This window comes from Brugia malayi (genome assembly GCF_000002995.4).
Source record: "Brugia malayi strain FR3 genome assembly, contig: Bm_v4_Chr4_scaffold_001, whole genome shotgun sequence".
Lineage (NCBI taxonomy): Eukaryota > Metazoa > Nematoda > Chromadorea > Rhabditida > Onchocercidae > Brugia > Brugia malayi.
Window position 1 is genome coordinate 10,846,631 of NW_025062478.1, and position 19,559 is coordinate 10,866,189.

Sequence of the window (19,559 nt, forward strand, 5' to 3'; positions counted from 1 at the left end):
TTATTATTGTTATTATTATTTATCTATTGTTGTGATCATTAGAAAGGAGAAAGAAAGAAAATATATTTTGCAATAATGTGATTGTATTGGAGGAGTCATTAAATCAGCAATGACAATGACGTAAAATATATTTTTCTAGCTGAATCTCAAATTATCTTTTTCAAAAATGTTTCTCATATATTTTTTTTTTTTTTTTTTTTTGAGAAAATAATCAAAAATAATTTTTCAAAATCTGTTAATAATATTTATTAAAAAATTTTTGCTTTTCTCCATATTCTTATTGAAAAAGTGTTAAATATTTCAAGGAATATTTCTTCAGAATTATTTCTTCAAATAATATTTGTCAAAAAAAAAAGAAAGAAAAACATTGTAAAAAGTTAAAAAAATTTTGATCACTAATAATACAAATATTTTTTTTTAGAGACCAAGAAATTTATCTATATTTTATCTACATTAAACTTGGCAAACAAAATTAGAAAGATCTAAATTTTGAAGCTGATAAAAAATTCCTTAAAATTAAAAAATCAAAAGTTAAGTAATAACACAGAAATGAAAAAAAAAAAAAAAAAATTAGGAAATATAATAAATGTAAGAATCACAAAATTTGCGAAGAAATTTTGAACAAAAAAGAAAAAGACAATGCATTTAAGAAGTGTTTTTTTTTTTTTTTTTTTCCTGTGAGTTTGAAAGTTTATTAAATTTTCTTTTTTTTTTTTTTTCTTTAAAAGTTTATTAGAAATTTGTTTTTTTTTTTTTTTTTTTTTTTTTTTTTTAGCAAAATATTTTCAAAATCATTTTGCAAAAGGAAAATGTCATTTTATTATCAATGCTTTCTAACTATTTGTACATATTGACCGAATAGTAGTCGAACCAATGTTTGACAGTAAATTGATAATGTTATCATCAACAATAACATATAGGAGGGAAGCAGATCGAACTGCAAGAATTTCCGCATCAAAATATATAGAATTTATGAGTAAATGTTAATTTAATAATTTAAGTAAGATTTTGCAAGTCATAAATTTAATTTGAACATAGAAGAAATGAGTTTATAAATAGAAAATTGCCAATTGAATGATAGAAATTAGAAAATCAGAATTAAACTATTTAATTAAGTGCTCTTGTCCTTTTTAAATAAGATAAATGTTACAATGTTAATTACTACTCAAAGTAATTAAAATTCCTCACAAACTTGCAAATGCAAATTTGAAACTTATAATTATCAAATCAAAGATTGATTAACTTTTAAATTTACTTTTATTCATTTAAATGTAAACTGATTTTAACTAAGTTTTTTTCTTTCTTTTTTTTTTTTTTTACTATTTTCAGTTTGAAAATTAAACTTTTGAAATTTTAATAACTATTATCTATATGTAAAATTATGAATAATGCATTTGCATATAAATCTATCAATAATTTAAGTATAAAATTATTGTTAATAATGTTTGTTAGAAATTATTGTTACTAATGATATACTGATAAGAAAATACTTTATCACTACTGTTTCTCTCTCTCTCTCTCTCTCTCTCTCCTAACTATTTACTTTGAAATATGTCAACAATTTAGGTTTCATTTTACCTGCATAACTCGACGCATGTAAATTTGAATGATAAGATGTGACGTAAGAACAGCTGAAGCAGTTGAAAATAAATAAGCTTTAGTTAACTGTCGTGTAATATATCCGATGATGACGAGGAACTGAAATTTTAAGAATTAAATTTCACTCAAACTCCATTATTACCTTCAAAAATTGAATTCACTGCAATACTGGAGCATTTCTTGATATTACATGAATGAAAATGTTGTAATATGTAATATAATAGGATAAGAATGAATCAGAAATATTATTTTTTTTTTTTTTATCTCAATCATATAATTCTGTTACATTGAAAAATATATGAAAAATTGATTTTAAACTTACAATGAATCCAGTACCGTTAACAATTCCAAAGTATGTTTGTCGATCATTATTAAGTTTGTGACCCAAAATCCGCGAAATTACTGAGACAAAAAGCATATTAATAATCTCAACAGGTAAAACAAGTACTGTTGAACAATTGCTTAACAGGAAGCCAACTAATAAACCCTGAAAATTTGAGTGAGAAAATAAGTTGTCTTGAGTAAGTAATGAAGAAATTTAAAATTTTCTTGACTTTTTGTTTCACCTGATTAAGTAATTATTAACTAATCAAGTTATTTGCATAGCAATCATATCTAACAATGAATAATTAATTAATTACTTAATCGAAAAGTCATTTAGAATTTAAAATACTTGAAATAATGAAGCAACAAGTAGGATGAATCGTGACTTTCGGCTATATTCATCATATTTTGATAAGTTAAAATAAAGCACAGCTGGTATAATAATATAAGCAAGTAATATAGCTGATAATGTATCAAAAATGAAATCTAGCAATAATGGCAAAATTGTTGATCCTTAAAGTAAGTACTCAATAAATAGTTGAATAGACTTAAAGAAATAAATTGATGAGTAAAGAAGACAAAATTGATTTCAAAAAGAACATATTTAAATAATATTCCATTTATATTCACATACTAAAATACAATCAAATATTCTAAAGTAAATATTTATACTATAATTTTAAATAAATGAGATTTATAATTGAATGATATTTTGAGAATTTACCATTAAAAAGAATTTTTATGAAACAAAATTATTAAGTAAATTAATAAGAACCTTGAAAATACATGAAATAATAACCGATAAGCATAATTGTACCCCATGAAAATGTCATAAAAAAGCGATGAAAATTCAAATTTCCAGGTATTGCTGTCTTAATTAATAATCAGATTTTTTTTCTGATAGTATTATTTTGCAGTATAAAAATATTAAAGGTTATGTTTTGTTTAATAAACTCAAGTTTTTTCAAACACTACCTCTATTTGTTTAAATAAATTTAAATAATTTATAAGAGAAATGAATTTCAAAAAGACCTGATCTTGTACAGCAGCAATTGTATCGTTTATTTTAAATTTAACATCATTTTCAATTTCTTGATAAATTTTTGGTAATTTTTCAACAGTACTACGAGCAAACTGTTGAAATTCTATTGAACGTTTAATTAACACCACATACACTAAAATTAGATTAAATCTTATTGTATGAGTAATTTACATAAACATTAATAATTTTGATTATTTACTTTTTTACAAAGTAATTGGGCAAATAATGAGAAGGAAAAAGAATGAATAAAATATGATGGAAGTGAAATGGAATAAGAATAAAATTGAATTCGATTTAGATTTAATAAAATAATATTTGTGATAATTTTAAGAATAATAAGAGAGTAATACTTTCGTTAAGATCATTGTGAATTTGGTAAAATGAAGTTTGATCCATTCTTGAAAATCGTTTGATCGACCGATCGCTGTTCCAAAAAAAAGTACGAATAGCTCAGAATGTATCATTTCAAAATGATTTTATTGTAAAGAAACAATAATCACACAACAATTTTATGCTATGTATTTGAGACGTTCACGTATTCATACACGCATACGTAAGACGTACGTAACCTATAAACTTATAAATAATCTACAAAATTGCCATAATTAAATAATATCAACTTTTGTCTCAAATTTTCGCACTTACATTATGTTTTTACGTTTGAATATAAATCGCAAATAAGGTAAATTCGACTAGAAAAATCGTTTCAAATTTTAAAAATTAAAAAAGAAAGATTTGGTTTAGTATTTTATACCGAACTTTAATAATGCAAAATTTCACGGATGATTTTCTAAATTGTCAATATTTTTACTTATATTTAATTTTACAAATATGTTATAACAATATAGTTAACTTACCCTCAGGGTAAGTTAAAATAATTTACCAATAAAATTTGCTTGTCGTTTACTCGTTTTATAATTCTTCCAGTTAATACATACACTCTTTTCATTTAACTTTCACTGTATAGCTAATCTCCTATTTAAATGCACTCTTTTTTCTACGTGTAGCGAACTGATTTCATTTTTAAATAAATTCTTTGCGCTTTTTTAAATGAAGCATAAAAATTTGTTTTATTCTTAATTGATTTACATATTGTTTATTTCATTTATGCCTTTCGCATCATTTATTGTTCTCTGTTATCTGCAAACTTTTGATGCTCTCTACGTATTACACTTATTCTCTGTTACTTAGATATGTTTTTGTTTCGTGGATGATAAATATGTTTTGAAGATTTTCCGGTTCCGGAAAGTATAAAATGAATTAACGAAAAGGCTCTATCAGGATTGAAGCCTGCAGTTTAAATTTAACTCATTTCTGACTGTTAGCTCATTAATTTATGACTTAGAAAATTTGATGTAATGTTTAGTTTATGGTTGCATCAATTTTGACATCTATTCTCCATTTCTCAATTAATCGTTGAATTAATCCTTATTTTTCAGCCAAAAAAAATTTCTTTATGCAATAATCTGTCATATAAAAAATGTTTTTTTTTTTTTCTTCTGGATTTGATGAAGTTTCAGTTTTGTTCACTTGCTTACAGGAAAGCGATGCTAAAACAACAGGGTACATTGAGGAAGGTTAAACTAATTAGCGAAAAAAGAAGAACCGAAATATGGGGAAAATTTCTGACGCAGCAAGGTGATAACTGATTTAGTTAGTTGAATTTGATAAACAAATGAAAAGTTGTTTGAACTTGTTAGTAAATGTTTTTCTGCTAGTTAATTTGTTCTCGAAGCTCCTTATGTCATCATTTCCTTGCTGTAAAATCCCATCCGAAATTTCATGAATAACTGGATCATTTTTGATTGAAACTTACATTAACTTGAATGCATTTCTCGCAAGCAAGACAAATTTAAATTGAACTCCCCAAAACTAAATTTTGGGGAAAAAGATTTGTTAAACACTTTCAGGTGAATACACGGATTGGTATTGTATTATCCGGAAAAACTGTATATTAATACGCCAGATTTATTACAAATCACCGATATTATATTCTTGTGGATTTCGCAGTAGCTGTACTATTATCGATGTTTGCAGTCTGCCATTTCGAGGTAAATTACTGCAGTTCATTATAATCAGTTACATTTTCTGTTGATATAGACCGTTACAGTATGACTACATAGCAGGTTTTGGTTTTCATGGAAAGAATATCACGGAATTTTTTATTGAAGTCGAAAATGAGAAATGGAATCAAAATAGTGTGTGCACAAATTTTTCATTCTAGACGGAAGTTTGGGTGTGGTAGTGGCGGTGAACGATGAACAAAATGAGGAATATTTCTTGGCGTATTATAGTGTCAAGATGAGTAGAATTGTTAAGAAAATATTAATACGCACAAAGGTTTCGTACATTCATTTCAAAATTTAGTATTGTCTTATCAGTAGTCTGCAAATTTCATATTAAAAGAAAACATTCAGACAAAATAAGTTAAAACATGACAAGCTTCTTTTTAGGCAACCAGCTTTGTCATATTTTTTAGAAAACTCGCCTTTGTGGCGGTATGATTCTAAACAGTGTCGGGAGTTTTTAAAATATGGAAGAAATTCACTTTCATACTTCATTTGAAAGAATTATTTTCAGATCACTAAAGTTGTGACAATTTTGGATGCGACAAAGAAGAGTGAAATTGAATGTTTGCATGAAAATTTAAGGAGTTTTCCACACCTTGTAGCAGTTGGCACCAGTGGTGGTGACTGTTTTTTGGTACATTTTGGGATCGATGTACCAAACATAACTGATCCAGAACTGAGAAAACCACCCTTTTCTAGTAATTTGTGTAGTAAGTTTTTATGCAGCACTGATCCATTAGTTCTTTCAGGTGTATGTCTTTTTTATAGTTTCGTAGTGGATTGATAAACAGTTAAAGTGGAAAGGATAAAACAAGCCATATGTTTCACTTAGTGAATTTTAAAATGATACTGATAAGCAATTAAATTATATTAACTTTATAAACTTTTACTGCGACAAATCTATTGGAATATTGTTCTTTTATCCTTTGGACCAGAATTTTCTGGCTGAAGAAAATGTGCCTTTTTTTGTTTACAGAATCTTATATTTCTGATGGACGATTTAATTTTGTGGCTAATAACGGTACAGTATATCCTGTTAATGTTGGTAAATGCATTTTTTTTTTTGTAGTTTTATAGCGAATTGATAAAAATGATTAAGGTAGAATGGATAAAACAAGTCGTATTTCACTCAATAAATTTTAAAATGATACCAGTAGGCAATTAAATTATATTAGTTTTATAAATTATTGTTCTTTTATCCAGTTTTTCGTTTGGATTAATACAGATGGATATATTTATTAAATTGTGATTACAACTTATCTTTTTTATATTCCAGATGAAATACACGTCACAGCAATAACTTACTTAGAACGGTGCAAAACAGTTGTCATTGGCTTTTCTTGTGGTGCCTTCATTACCGTCAATCTTCTTAACGGCAATGAGTAAGTGTATGATACTAACTCTGTACAGATATTTATTAAAATGCTGGGATTTGTATTCATTAGACATTTGCTTGTATTGGTTAAAACATTTCGTGTATTTTTAGTCGAATCTTCTACATGATCATGCATTGCACGATGCATGCATCAGTTCCTTAAAAAAGATTGGTTTTATGAAACAAACTATTGAATCGTTTCTTTTCAGCTGACCTATGATTGTAATCATTGTTATTTCATGCATTACTGCAACAGCAAATGTTATTAAATGATTTATTTTTCTTTCCAGTGCATCCTATTATTATTCGTCTTCTCCAGTTTACGGTTTTTCATGCCAAGAACCAATGGATGATCCGCGTCCTGTATTATATCTCTGGGTTGCTTATTCTAAAGGGTATGATTTTATACATTTTGTTTTTGATTAAATTTATTTGTAATGTCGCTTTTTATTGTAGTATCAGTATAGTAATAGTTATTATGATGTGGATATAAGTATACGATTTTTGAGCCTTTAGCTTGATTTGTTCATATTGATTTTTTTTTTTTTTTTTGAACCTTATTAAATTTTCAAAAAAAAGAAAAGCTGTTACAGAGATTTTATATTTATTAAATCTATTTGACATTTCAAGTTATTTATTGATAAATTTCAGAAAACAGAAAAATCCGCACGTGATATTGCTTGTGATTAATTTTCCAAATGATGAAGGACATCCTCCTAATGAATGGACTCTCAATGATTTAATAATTATTAATTACCTTACGGTGAAGTTTTATCCATTCTTTAATTTAATTTCGAACGCAATTTGATATTTTTTATAAATTTAACATTGCGTTTCATTATAAAAATTTTCGGAAGTTCGTTATTAAAATTCGTTACTGCTTGAATTTAATGAAATTATGAAATAATTTTGCAGTGGAGTCCGGAAAAATGCACTGAATGGGTTTCTTTCCGAACTGTTGTTTCTTCTTCTTCTAGAGAACATGCCGCAAAGAATGGCATTTCAGAACGGTAATTTTTTATGGTTGTTACTTCCAAGAGGAGAATATTTCTTGGATTGAATGACAGGGACAGAGTTCTATTTCTTCTTTTTTCAATTTATTTTATATGCAAATATATTCTATATTCTAGTTGGATGAATTGAAGATGTTTCAGATTATTTTGGCTATATTAGCAGTATGCTATTTGTTTCATAAGAAACGATTGAAATGGATATAGTGAGTGATGCTGTCCAGTTCTTAAAAGTATAATGTTACAGATTATTGAATATCGAAGAATCATATCTACGTGTACATGTGACTGATACTTCTCGCTTGCTGATGACTTGGCGAACTACTAAAAATACTATAGAGGTACTAATTGATTAAGCAGATGCAGTTAATTTAAATTGAAATCGTGCGTGAGATTCATTTTTTATTTCTTGTTCCTTTTCCTTCTTTTGGTACGTAAGACAGTGTATATTAATGGGATCTGCTCACAAGTTTCTGCTACTTCAATGATGTTTGTGGAGTGTGCTTTATGAATTTGTATAAAATATAATTTTAGGGTGCACTTTTTGATTTGAACGCCTTCTATTACAAACGTTTGCCACGACAAGTCATTTTTGCGGAATCATTCCTGAACCTTAACCCTTTCCTGTCATTGTTTACATTACCGGTTAACAATGACCAACATACCTGTCTTGTCAGTTTTTCTGTATTATTGCTGTTTTTTCATAGACTATTAAGGTATTAAGCTGTCGTTTGCTTTAATAAATAGTTCGATAGGCTGTAATTATGAATTTCAAAACTAAGAATTATCATTCTTTCAATGACAGAATTCAGTGACAAGAATAAATTCAGTTCTTTTAATCAAATTTTTTAAGGACTGCTTAGTAAATTATTCCGGTGTCTGGCAACACCGAAGTCCGTATAGCGAAACAAATGATTTTTTTATATTTGCACCATCATATACATTCGAAATCATCGCATTCAACGGGAACCGCGAATTTACAATATTCATACCATCCATACAGAAAGTTGTGAGTTCCAAGAATGATTGGTCAATTGTGAATTTGAAGAAAAGTTTTTATTAGTTTTAAATATTTTGCGTTTTTTAGTTCTAGCATAATGTGTCAGTTTTACAATTTTAGCTAGTGGGTGAAAGTACAGGTTCAGCAGAAGATACAGCTTTTTAGTTGTTTACCTGAAAGATTTAGTTAATCCTGGCTTTCTTCCTTTTTTTTTTATTTTATTTTTGGAGATTTCAGAGTTTAAAAGTGTTTTATTAATAAACCGATCTACAAGCGTTTATCTGCTAGAAATTTCCATTTTAAGACAGAAGAAAGTGTAGATATTGTAGAAATATTTAACTTTGACAAGCACGATGCTTGTTTCTTCCTCCAAAAGTCCCGAAAAACTCAAATTATTTACTCGATTATAACATACATGTACTGTCATAATCCAGTTGTTGCAGGTATTAAAATGGCTGGATCAAAATTTCGATGATGCAATTGGACAGAAGTCTGATCTTGCATGCGCATATTTAAATGCAGTTGGCCTTGCAAAAACACCTGCTGATATTTCCGAGAGCAGTCAAATATCGACGGCGCCGCTAGAAAATGTATTTTTTTGAAATTTGGTTCAAAAGACAAAATTTAAAAAACTGTACTTTACTTTTGTATTGGTTTTTCAAATAATGCATCTTCCTTCATGAAAACCGAAAAGAAGTAGTGAGAAACTTAGTGATAAAATTATTGACATTATCTAACTGTTCAATTTAGTCTATCTGTCATTTGCAAGGGTGCAAACTATAGGGAAGTATCGATAGTGCTTTCCAGTTAGCAATTCATCTGATTACTCATTTATTATCAAGATGCTTTAGCAAGTTGTACAAATTGCATATTTTAATCAGGAATCAATAATCATCTCATCACTGCTGTTCAACAGTGAAATCAATGATACACTCAAAAAACATATTACCTCATGCCCAAGCTATGATACCATCCATCAGATCGCTTCGCTTATATGGAAAGAAGTTGTTAATGCAAAACAGAAATTCGATGAACTTTGTAACATTTAGCGTCATTAGTTTGTTATTTTTTAATCAAAGCGTAAATTTTAACAAAATTATATTTTCAATTTGAGGTTTTGTAAATGCTGTAAGCTGCAAAATTTAACTAGTTTTTTTTTCTACAAGACATACAAACTTACATAAAATTGTTATGCATTAATGTAAGAGAGAATGGAATTTATGAGATCTGTGTGCGTGAATGCCAATTTATGAAATGCCAAATTAATGCCAAATTTTTGAAATGCCAAATTTTTAGTTTGGAAAAACAAATTTAGGTTGTAGATTTTTGTTGTTCCATTATGTATAATGTGCAGTTCTGAATTTTGTTTTTCTGTTTAAATTAATTGACGAGTAGGTTGTTTTAGTTGAAAAGAGGACACGTTATTCATGCGGGATTAAAGCATAATAAAAACTCTGGGAAAGGAGTAAGAACGAAGTGTAGGAAATGGAAGTATTATTCGCACATCAGAAGTTGTGTTGTGTTTTGCGGATACTTTGTAATCATAAAATGGCGTAGACAACACCAAGCATACAAAAATTCAGTTTGTCAGGGAGAGTAAAAAAAAATGACTTAGGCGTAAATGCATAAAGAAATTTCCGGTTTATTGTGTACCACATATTTATATTCGTAATTTGTCTGTTTTCAGCTGAGCCATGGTTTGATCGTATTCCACGTGCGTTATCAGCTGCAGATATGTGTTGGTTGCGAAACAGTGCAGCAGTTTTTCATTGTGCTGCGGAGCTGTTTGCTGAAATTTCGAAAAGAGTACCATCAGGTTTGTTGACCTAATTTCTTTGTAGTAATTGGTTTGCATATTAAACAACTCCTCTTATATTGTATTTCAAATGAAAGTTTGCATATTTCGGGAAGAGTTAATTTCATTGTTTATTTCAGAGAAACATATAAGAAGTTTTTTTATTAGCTAAAGTCAAATGTGTTTGCAGAGAAGATTGCAGATGCAACTACTTCAAATTATAGTATGATGGCATCTAGAAATTTGGTTTTTTATACGAATATCGTGTTTCTTTTTCATCATGGTGGATTACTTCCAGTAAAAAATTATACTGCTCTTAATGCTCGTATGAAAGCAAAAGTGGATGAACGTAAGGAACGTTTGGCTCCCGGGTGAGTGTAATAGTTAAATTTTGATGATCAAATTAACAGTGATTTTATTATCCAAACTGTTCATTTTTCTCTCTATTTCCATCTTCTTTTCTGTCTCCAAAACATATCAATTGTGTTATTAGGTTCCAGTTAATTAAGAGACGCAACCTCATAGTTCAACAAAACAAAAAACCGTGTGATTGAGTCTCTTCACTGATAAGTCAGTGAGTTTGTTAAGGGGAAAGTTAAAAAGATGGGTATATATATAACTTGATATATTTTATTGTTATCATATACTTTATCATTATCATCTTTTGTTTCAGCAGTAAACTATATATAATAAAATTGCTAGAAGAAATGCAAAGTGCTTGTCCTAACGAAATTTTCTGGTGTGGTCTCACTGCTGATGAATGGTATCCACCGAATTCAATTGGTGTGAGTTCTTGAAATTTCTGAGTTTTAATCGTTATCTCCAATATTTAACGCAGTTGATCTCTCAATAGCAAACAGTTAACTTTCTCTTGACAAGTAAAACCTAGTAATTAACAATCATACATTATTAATGATCATTCAGTAAGGCGTATTAGTCGTATTTTCTTTTTTTTTTTTTTTTTCCAATTCAGTTGCAAACAATTTTAGGCCTTGCTTTCGGCTACACTTGCGATAAAAATAACTGAAACATCAAAACATAAGCTAATTGGATATTTTCTGCTTGATTATGATGATCTTATGGGAAAGGTTTTAACTTTATGAAATTCAAATTGTTTTTAAAGCAACTAAATTCATTATTACTGTGAATTTTTATTCATTTAATTGAAAATTTTTAAATGGAACACAAAGAAAAATATTTTTATAGAAGCGTTTAATCAGATCATATCTGGTTCGACTATATTAAATAATTTACATTAGCTTCATTAGTTAAATAGCTTTCGTTCGCACGAGATTAAATAAGTTTGATTGAAATTCGCTGGAATTTTAGAAGCCGAAAGTTTTTGATCGTTTCAAATGGCTTTTTCCATATAGGAATCAAGCAATATGTAATCAAATAGAAACAAACTGGAGAAACGATTGTAGATTAGAGGTATTGCTTGTGGTATAACAGTTTTTTACAATTTTCATTGCTGGAAGCTATTTCATCACCCTGTATGTAAAAGAATTCCACTGATATGTTTAATACCATTTTACATAACTTACTTTTAATTTATTTCATGTACTACCAGGATTCAAAATCTAATAATTTGACGTCAAAAAATTAGGAATTTTGAACACTGTTGTCGAAAATTCCGTATGACTTTATTTTTTAATTTTTTTTAGATGTTTTATGAATAACACTTGTTAATAATGATTATGAAATATTTGTTGCAAAAGAAATTTAATCTCCCAACCCTTCTATTCAGTTTTCCTACCTTCAAATTATCGATGTTTTCAATCTTAGCGTAATGTTGTACAACACCACTTATTCTCAATCGTTATGTCGTAGCAATATTTTTTTCCGCTGATTTTTATAGAAAAAGCATTTCCCTTGTAAGTAGAAGGCTAAAATAATGATTAAATGCTTAGGAACCGGTTAGCAAATGTGGAAAAAGCGGGATTACTGATACAAAAACAGAAGAACCTGTTTGTGAAGTTCAACGACTTATGAAACGTTTGCTTCTAAACAGAAAAGAAATCGAATTGATAAAAGGTAGTGTAACGTCTTAGATATTATTTCAGTAAATATATTACTACATTGTTAGTATTTAACTGAGAATATTTGTCATTCTTTATGCTTTTGGAAATTTAAAGTATTTGGGTAAATTTATAAGTTAATTCATTTGATGACTGTTTATCCTACTAACCAGTTTCTTTAGAAAACCTGTTAAAAAAGCCTGACGGGATTCGTGAATGGAATCGTTTTTGTTTAAGGCGCAAAATGTTCGATCGTCTTTTACCTGTAAGTTCTTGTGATATGTTTTTTTTTAATAGTTCTTTGGTTGCAAATGTTATACTTCAGAAACTGAATGCTTTAATGAGCAGTGAATAAGTTTGTTGAACTGTAATTTTGATTACTTGATCTCTTAATAGAAGGGAAAAATTATAAATAAATGAAGTAATTTGCTGCTGAATAATGGAATGAATTTTCAGCCAAAAAAACCAAAGAACGGAATTTTAGTAGATCGTTGTGATCGATGGACAGCAAAGATTTTGGAAGACTTCCCTGTAATTCAGGCGGATGGTATTTTTTCGCGTGATGTTCTTCCGATATTACAAAATTCAGGTGCAGAATATATTTTTAATTTGAGATTAAATGTTGAACAAAAGAAGTTTTTAAAAAGCTAAATTTTTTAAGATTGTAGTGGAAAAATGATGAGGGATACTTCATCCAAACAACGCCCAGCTGTACATCCATATCTATTACCTGCTATGAGGTTGGTTTTCTGTTCGAAATTATCTCCTAATTCTTTGGATTTTGTTTTCTTCATTTATAGATTTTAAAAGAGAACTGTATTCAAAAATTAACGAGTTTACTTTTCGGAACCTAAAAATGAAAGAAATGCGATGGGTTATTTCTGAATTTGTGATTTTTCATATTTCCAATAATAATTATGTTGCACGAACCTTCACTTGTTTGGATTTTCAACTTTTTTTATATAAATGCTAAGATCCTTTGTTGCTTGGCAATAAATATGATTTTTTTAGCCAATGTGAAACAACACAGATACCACGAGATATGCATAATCTACCTAACTTCCCGACAAGTCCCGTATGCGACCGACGTGTTTCAAATTACGAAAGGTTATTTCACAATTTTCAAAAATGCCAAAAATTTAACTTCAGTTCCGAATTTACCCTGACCTTTCAAATGCAAGTGCTTATTTTCGGAAAAAATGTATTTCAGAATTTTGCCTAAAGAGGATCTTGAAAATGTTCATCGCTTGTTACAAACACCCACGCCGCGACGTCGCCGCATAGCTGGAATACACGCAGAAGATTCATTTACATCACCGACAGCTGATCTGTTCTCTCGGGCGCCGTTACCAGCCTCTATTTTGAAAACTCGGAAAGAGCGACGGCATGAGAATACATCAGCTGATGGTATTCTCTTGTTAACACTGAATCTTATTTCTTATTGCTACTAACATTTAAAAATGTACTGTGTTTGATATTCATGAAATTTCCGAAAGACTGTGGTACTTTTCAATAATAATTTAATTAATGCAAATTTCAGTAACAGAGTCGCAGTTTAAAAGTCTTCGCTTCGACCTTCCAAATTCGTTCGTGTCTAATTGTGATAGGTATAATGTTATTTTTGGTCCTTATTTTTTATTACATTACGAAGTTTGTTGGATGAAAAAAGATAAGAAGCACTGGAAGTTATATGAATTATTTAGGCTGTCTTTTCAGCATTATTTCAAGTATCAGTCAATTGAAAGAACAAGAATGTAAAGTTGGTCCTCTCAAAACGAATTATGCCTATGCATTAGATGCTCCAAATCCGGTATTTCGTTATTTTTTCTTGCTGAATAGAGTGCTAGTCTTTTTTTGCGATGCAAAAATAAAATAAAAATAATATAATATAAATCGATGTGGTTCTTGGATATGAAGGACGGGGTTTTGCTTTACATTTTGCTAGATTATGCGATGTTTTCGTATTGGAGTTTTTTTTTTCACTTGTAGTAACAAGTTTAATAAAGTGAAAGAACTGATTTAAAGAAAAGAAAAAATCTGTTCAGTTGGTTAGAAATTCCATTCTTTTAAGGATGGATTGGAATTTACGGACATGAACAAAAAGAAACACTTGGAGCTACAGGATGAACTGGAAATTTTGATGAAAAAGGATGAAAAAACTGAATCTATCAGTACTACAAATCAAGAAGGTCCATATAAGATATCGATTGAGGAGCAGAGTGATTCGGATGTTGTGGAAGATCAGGAGAGAATAATGAAGCACTGTTTTGAAGAACAAGAAGAAATGAACGGTTTACACGATAAAACTGAGCCATCTGTTATGATCAATGAAAATTCCCTAATTCGGGAAAGTTGTACAGCTCCAGTATCTGTGAGTTATGAAGAACAAGAAGATCCAGACATTCCCTTGGATGAAGATGCTCATAATATCAGTTCTGATGTATGTGTAGAGGATAAACAAAGTATATATAGCGTTGGTAGCCTTCCTGAAAGTACTTCAGTATTAACTACCAAAATCTCCAGACATTCTACTATCTTCGGAATTAAAATATCATCAAAACCACCGAAAAAGCGACCAGATTCTTTAACTGATGAAATAGCAGCCGAATGGGAAAGTAACATCGCATCAAGTAACGATGATAACATCGGGTCAAGTGAATCGTTGCAGAAAAAGATTTCGTACGAGCAAGAGGATGAAACTGATAACGTCGCGTCAAATGAAGCGTTGCAGAAAAAGATTTCGTACGAGCAAGAGGATGAAACTGATAACGTCGCGTCAAATGAAGCGTTGCAGAAAAAGATTTCGTACGAGCAAGAGGATGAAAATGATAACGTCGCGTCAAATGAAGCGTTGCAGAAAAAGATTTCGTACGAGCAAGAGGATGAAACTGATAACGTCGCGTCAAATGAAGCGTTGCAGAAAAAGATTTCGTACGAGCAAGAGGATGAAAATGATCCAACATCCACGGAAATCGAAAAAGCTATTGTTTGTGATCCTGAAACGAATTTAGCGAGTACATGGGGAAAATTAGAGGGACAGGAAGGTAAGTTTTGAATTTTAAACTTCGCAAACTTTGTGTCAATATAGAATGAATATTTGCTTTTTCAACGTTGATGCTACAGTTCAAAACCGCGGCAAATTTTGAAACATTCCATCACTATACTTTAAAATATCATTAAGCTTTAAATTTCAAATGTTCATACTTAACTGGTAATTATTTTTGAATTAAATCTAAAATGTTTTCAAGAAATAACTAAGGTAAAAGTGACATATAGAATGTAAATTTTTGTGAAGTATATACATCAACATTATTTGGTCATTTTATCATTAATGTATGCACCAGTTAGTATTCTATAGAGAAGAAAGTGCTTACAGTTCCAGGTGTACAGGAAATTGTATTAAATCAAGCTTTATCTTTGACTAAAAGTTGACTAAAAGTCTCCTGCTGTATACAGCTCTCTATATTAATAGCGAAGACTGTGGTTATTGATATTTTCATTTTTTTTTTTTTCATCAGAAGGATTTCCGGTGTGACTTGCAGGATTGAATAAATTGAACTGTAGTATTTTTGGATAAAATAAAGTATTCACATTGTATAATTGTTTGTGATTAGTCATTTGAAACATTTAGGATACATAATGGTGCATAGGAAATTGTTATTCTGTCTACTTCATTGTTTTTTTATTTCTTTTTTCAGAAGTGAAAGTTGAATTTTCTGAATCAGTAAATCTTTCTCCTAGAACACCCGGACTGAAGCAAGAGGGTATGTTGTCTTTGTTCCTTTTTTAGACCGTGTCGTCGAGTTCTTTTTTTCGAAAAGTAATAAGGAATTGAGACATTTGTCCAGAGATACCATTTCTAATTTTACAGAAGTAAGCTAAAATTTAAGAAACTTTCCCAGGACAAGCAATTTAATAATAGATGGTGTTAGAAGAGAGATTCCTGAAAGTTGAATTTGGCTCTATATTTAGTTAATGGGATTTTTCTTTAGATGCTGTTGGACAAGCAGTTCGGACTTTTTTCAGCGATTCATTTCATTTGTCGGATTCTGGTATGTTTACTAAATCTTTACTATTCGTCATTACTTATAACTGTCTGAAATTGCTTTATTCGGGATAGTATAATGTAAAGTTGTGAAGTTTCAATGTTTTTGAAAAATTGTGAATTACAATGTATGTCATTTCAGATAGTGAAATATCCACTTCATCGCATCGAATGCTTACTCGTTCTGCAGCTAAAGGTATTATAACTGTTTCATTTACTGATGTGTTTAAAATTCATGAACAGAAAACTTTTCTATTTGTTATATTATTTTAAGCCAGAGTTCATAATTTTTAAGGTAATTCCTTAATTTTAACAGCTAAACTGGTATCGCTATCACCGGAAGTTCAGCCAACATTAAGGAAACGTTTGGAAAGCGGTTCAAGTTTAACGCATAGTCGGGAAACAACACCAAAAAGTTTAACTCGAGCTACATCTTCGGCCAAAAGAACTGAGAAAACACGACGAAAACGCCTAAAAAGTAGAACAAATTCACCGTGTAATCCAGAAACAACACCGAAACGTTTAACTCGAGCTACATATTCATCTAAAAGTCCACCCAAGACTGAGGAAATACGCCGAAAACGTTCAGAAAGCAGGACAAGTTCAACACATAGCCGTGAAGTGACACCACAACGGTCAGCTCGACCTATATCAGCCAAAAGTAAGTTATGAAGTAATGAACTATCATTTATGTTAAAGACAGTATACTTAAAATTACTTAAAAAATTAAAAACATTTTTCTATGTTATGATGCTTCAATAACTTAGGAAATATAAAATGAGACAAGGCTGGTCAATGATATCAATGCAATTCCGGCTATAATTAGATATCAGTCTCAGCTGTTCAATTGACATTATTAAATGGATTCTGGAATGCATTTCTTTTCATTTTTTAGACTCTCCTACAAGGAAATCGCTTCGCCGTAGTCGAACACAATCAGAACAGATTGAAGGTTACTATTAAGTATAGCTTTGTGGTCCTAGTTATAAAATAAATAAATTATTGGTAAACACTAGAGGTAATTAGCTTTTTAATCGGGCAACATTGCTGAACACATAATAGTTGCTGATTTCATTTCTTATTTCTTTAATTTGTTCATATTAAAAATCGTGTTTCGTTGGCTTTCAGCTAAAGAGACAATTCCAGATGTGACTCCAAAAGCTTCACCAAATCGACGGAGACGAGCTGCATCAGAAGAGTCCCAGTGTACGTTGCTTTGATATAGATTAGATATTTCTCTAGAAGCATCATCCATAGATCATGAGTCATTTTTAACAGACCATTAACGATACTTGTTGAATCAAACATTTTTTTTATTTTTTTCAGTAAACAAAACTTCGACTCCATCTCATCCTATGTTGACTCGCTCTGCCAAAAAAGGTAAAAATATCAGTATAATTAGTGATTCATTTTAATAGGAATTCTACTGTTTATATTCTGATTGTTTCGATCAGGTATTATTTTCAACTGCTGAAATTATTCGTCGAAATGGCAATTAAATTTGAAATTCTTTTCAGCAAAAAGTGAAAATGGATCACCTCCAAAACAAAAAACTATATCAGGATTTGAACCAAGTTTAGCGAAAATTGACGGTTTGTTTGATGCATTAATAATGTCTTATCGATTTGGTTTACGCAGTTGAAGCAATAAATTTGAATACCAATCAGATAGATTATTAGTAATGAATTGATTTAATTCATTAATGAATTAGGATGTTATGCTTACGGATTACTCCTATCGAACAGCGATTTAATCCAACTTACTAGTATTTCAATCCAATCTGTATGTAAGATTTGCGATCTGACATCAAATTTTCGTCTTTTTCTTTGCTTATGTTTCATTTATTGTTTTTTAGAAGTGCCAAAGAAAGGTTACTTACGTGTCGGACGAAAGTAAGTTATTTCACTTTATAAATTTTACTTTCAAAGCCTAATATCTGTTCTTTTTTTGATACACCTTTCTATATTCTCTAATATTTATTTGTCTTAAAGTACTTTAGCTTATTAATGTAGTCCAGTTCTTAATTGTTAGTTGTTCCTCCGTTCACCACTTTTATATGGAAATGTTTCTAAGATAAGTTCAGTAGTATATGTAGTCTAACTATCATTTCAGGACTGTTGCACAGGTTTTGAAAGAGAAGATTAAATAAATTATTCATCATTTTAGAATGGTGCCTTAGATTTACTTAGTATCTTCGCAATATTTTTATGATTTATTTGTTTGGTTTGATCTTGTATTAGATTTTTTAATTGATCCTTCTGTGCGCTGTATTCATCTGTTTTAAATTGACAAGTTTCATCAGCACTACAAGTCGGCACACTTACGATAAGTCAGCATTCTACTTGCTTAGATTGGAAGGTTAAGAGAATTGGGTTAAGATAAAGTCTTATATTTTATGTTAATACAACGAAGGTATCATTCTCAGATCATCATTAAAAGTTCCTCAGTTTTCTTTGATGATACGCTGTACACAAGTATTTTTTTTTTTGTCTTAGAAATATTTTAGAGCTTTTCTTATTTTGGAATCTTCAGATTTTTTAGTTTTCTTAGAAATATTGTGAAATCTTAGATTTTCAAGACACTATTCTATTGCTTTTTTTAACATTTCACTTCGGTTTGTCAGGTTTCGCGTATTGTCTTGGCAAATAAAGTATATTTGATGTGGGCATGATGTTAATGTGGACATGAAATAAATAATTTTGAATTTTCAAAAGTCTAGCTTGCATACATTTTCTGCTTCACATATCAGCCAGAAATAAAGTATATTCTGGCGTGATTGTCATAAAGATTCTCAAAAATTTGAAGTGACAGATTCTTGAGTGTTCAGGATTGCTCATATGTCACTAATAAAAATCATTGAGGACACTGATTTGCGTTCAGTGCACTTTAGAAAGAGTAAAACAAAAAAAAAAAACAAAGGTGTGAACTCGAAACCAGTGGTTTTTTTTTAAGTTCAGTTCAAAAATTCCTAGAAAATGGTCTGCAGATGAATGTTGATCATCACGGAATTATCCATCATCTCATTTATATCACCATTCTCGAGCAATACAACCACAAATGTCAGAAAAAGAGAGAAAAAAAAAACACCCGAGGGACAGAAACGTATCGGGTTATACCAATTCCGCCAATTTTGTAATCAATTGAAGGGAGTGCAACCAGATAAGAGAGCCTTTAGTGATTAGATTAATCTGGATCATTTACTTCTGGAATTCTATCAAGTCGTACGGTCCATCATCCTGTTAAAATTTTAATAAAAATTAAATTAAAATTCAAATGGATCAA

General features: G+C 29.8%; 2 protein-coding genes across 4 annotated transcripts; one reads left to right on the forward strand and one right to left on the reverse strand.

Moving 5' to 3' along the window:
• Nucleotides 1-1,569: 1,569 nt before the first annotated feature.
• On the reverse strand, nucleotides 1,570-3,361 carry Bm1523 (the record flags this gene model as incomplete). Of its 2 annotated transcripts, XM_001896533.2 has the most annotated exons (6): nucleotides 1,570-1,698; nucleotides 1,922-2,086; nucleotides 2,273-2,436; nucleotides 2,699-2,795; nucleotides 2,956-3,098; nucleotides 3,316-3,361. In XM_001896533.2, the coding sequence occupies 6 exons, from the start codon at nucleotides 3,359-3,361 to the stop codon at nucleotides 1,570-1,572; spliced, it is 744 nt and encodes a 247-aa protein (XP_001896568.1). The 2 variants fall into 2 exon arrangements, with proteins under 2 accessions (XP_001896568.1, XP_042938329.1); XM_043082395.1 differs by lacking the exons at nucleotides 2,273-2,436; nucleotides 2,699-2,795.
• Nucleotides 3,362-4,473: 1,112 nt separating this feature from the next.
• On the forward strand, nucleotides 4,474-18,426 carry Bma-mel-28 (Uncharacterized protein; the record flags this gene model as incomplete). 2 transcript variants are annotated; one of them, XM_043082397.1, is made up of 38 exons in its annotated part: nucleotides 4,474-4,603; nucleotides 4,876-5,016; nucleotides 5,190-5,305; nucleotides 5,546-5,744; nucleotides 6,011-6,079; nucleotides 6,311-6,416; nucleotides 6,700-6,804; nucleotides 7,061-7,172; nucleotides 7,325-7,419; nucleotides 7,667-7,760; nucleotides 7,954-8,091; nucleotides 8,273-8,428; nucleotides 8,863-9,009; nucleotides 9,301-9,457; nucleotides 10,107-10,235; nucleotides 10,405-10,585; nucleotides 10,888-10,999; nucleotides 11,204-11,302; nucleotides 11,544-11,645; nucleotides 12,125-12,248; nucleotides 12,415-12,497; nucleotides 12,689-12,821; nucleotides 12,894-12,972; nucleotides 13,244-13,339; nucleotides 13,443-13,639; nucleotides 13,773-13,839; nucleotides 13,949-14,042; nucleotides 14,304-15,276; nucleotides 15,931-15,996; nucleotides 16,225-16,284; nucleotides 16,420-16,473; nucleotides 16,594-16,938; nucleotides 17,173-17,229; nucleotides 17,406-17,483; nucleotides 17,604-17,657; nucleotides 17,795-17,869; nucleotides 18,133-18,169; nucleotides 18,390-18,426. In XM_043082397.1, 38 exons carry the CDS (start codon nucleotides 4,474-4,476, stop codon nucleotides 18,424-18,426), a joined length of 5,097 nt encoding a protein of 1,698 aa, XP_042938331.1. The 2 variants fall into 2 exon arrangements, with proteins under 2 accessions (XP_042938331.1, XP_042938330.1); XM_043082396.1 differs by having other exon boundaries at nucleotides 10,417-10,585; nucleotides 17,424-17,483.
• Between the last annotated feature and the right edge of the window lie 1,133 nt (nucleotides 18,427-19,559).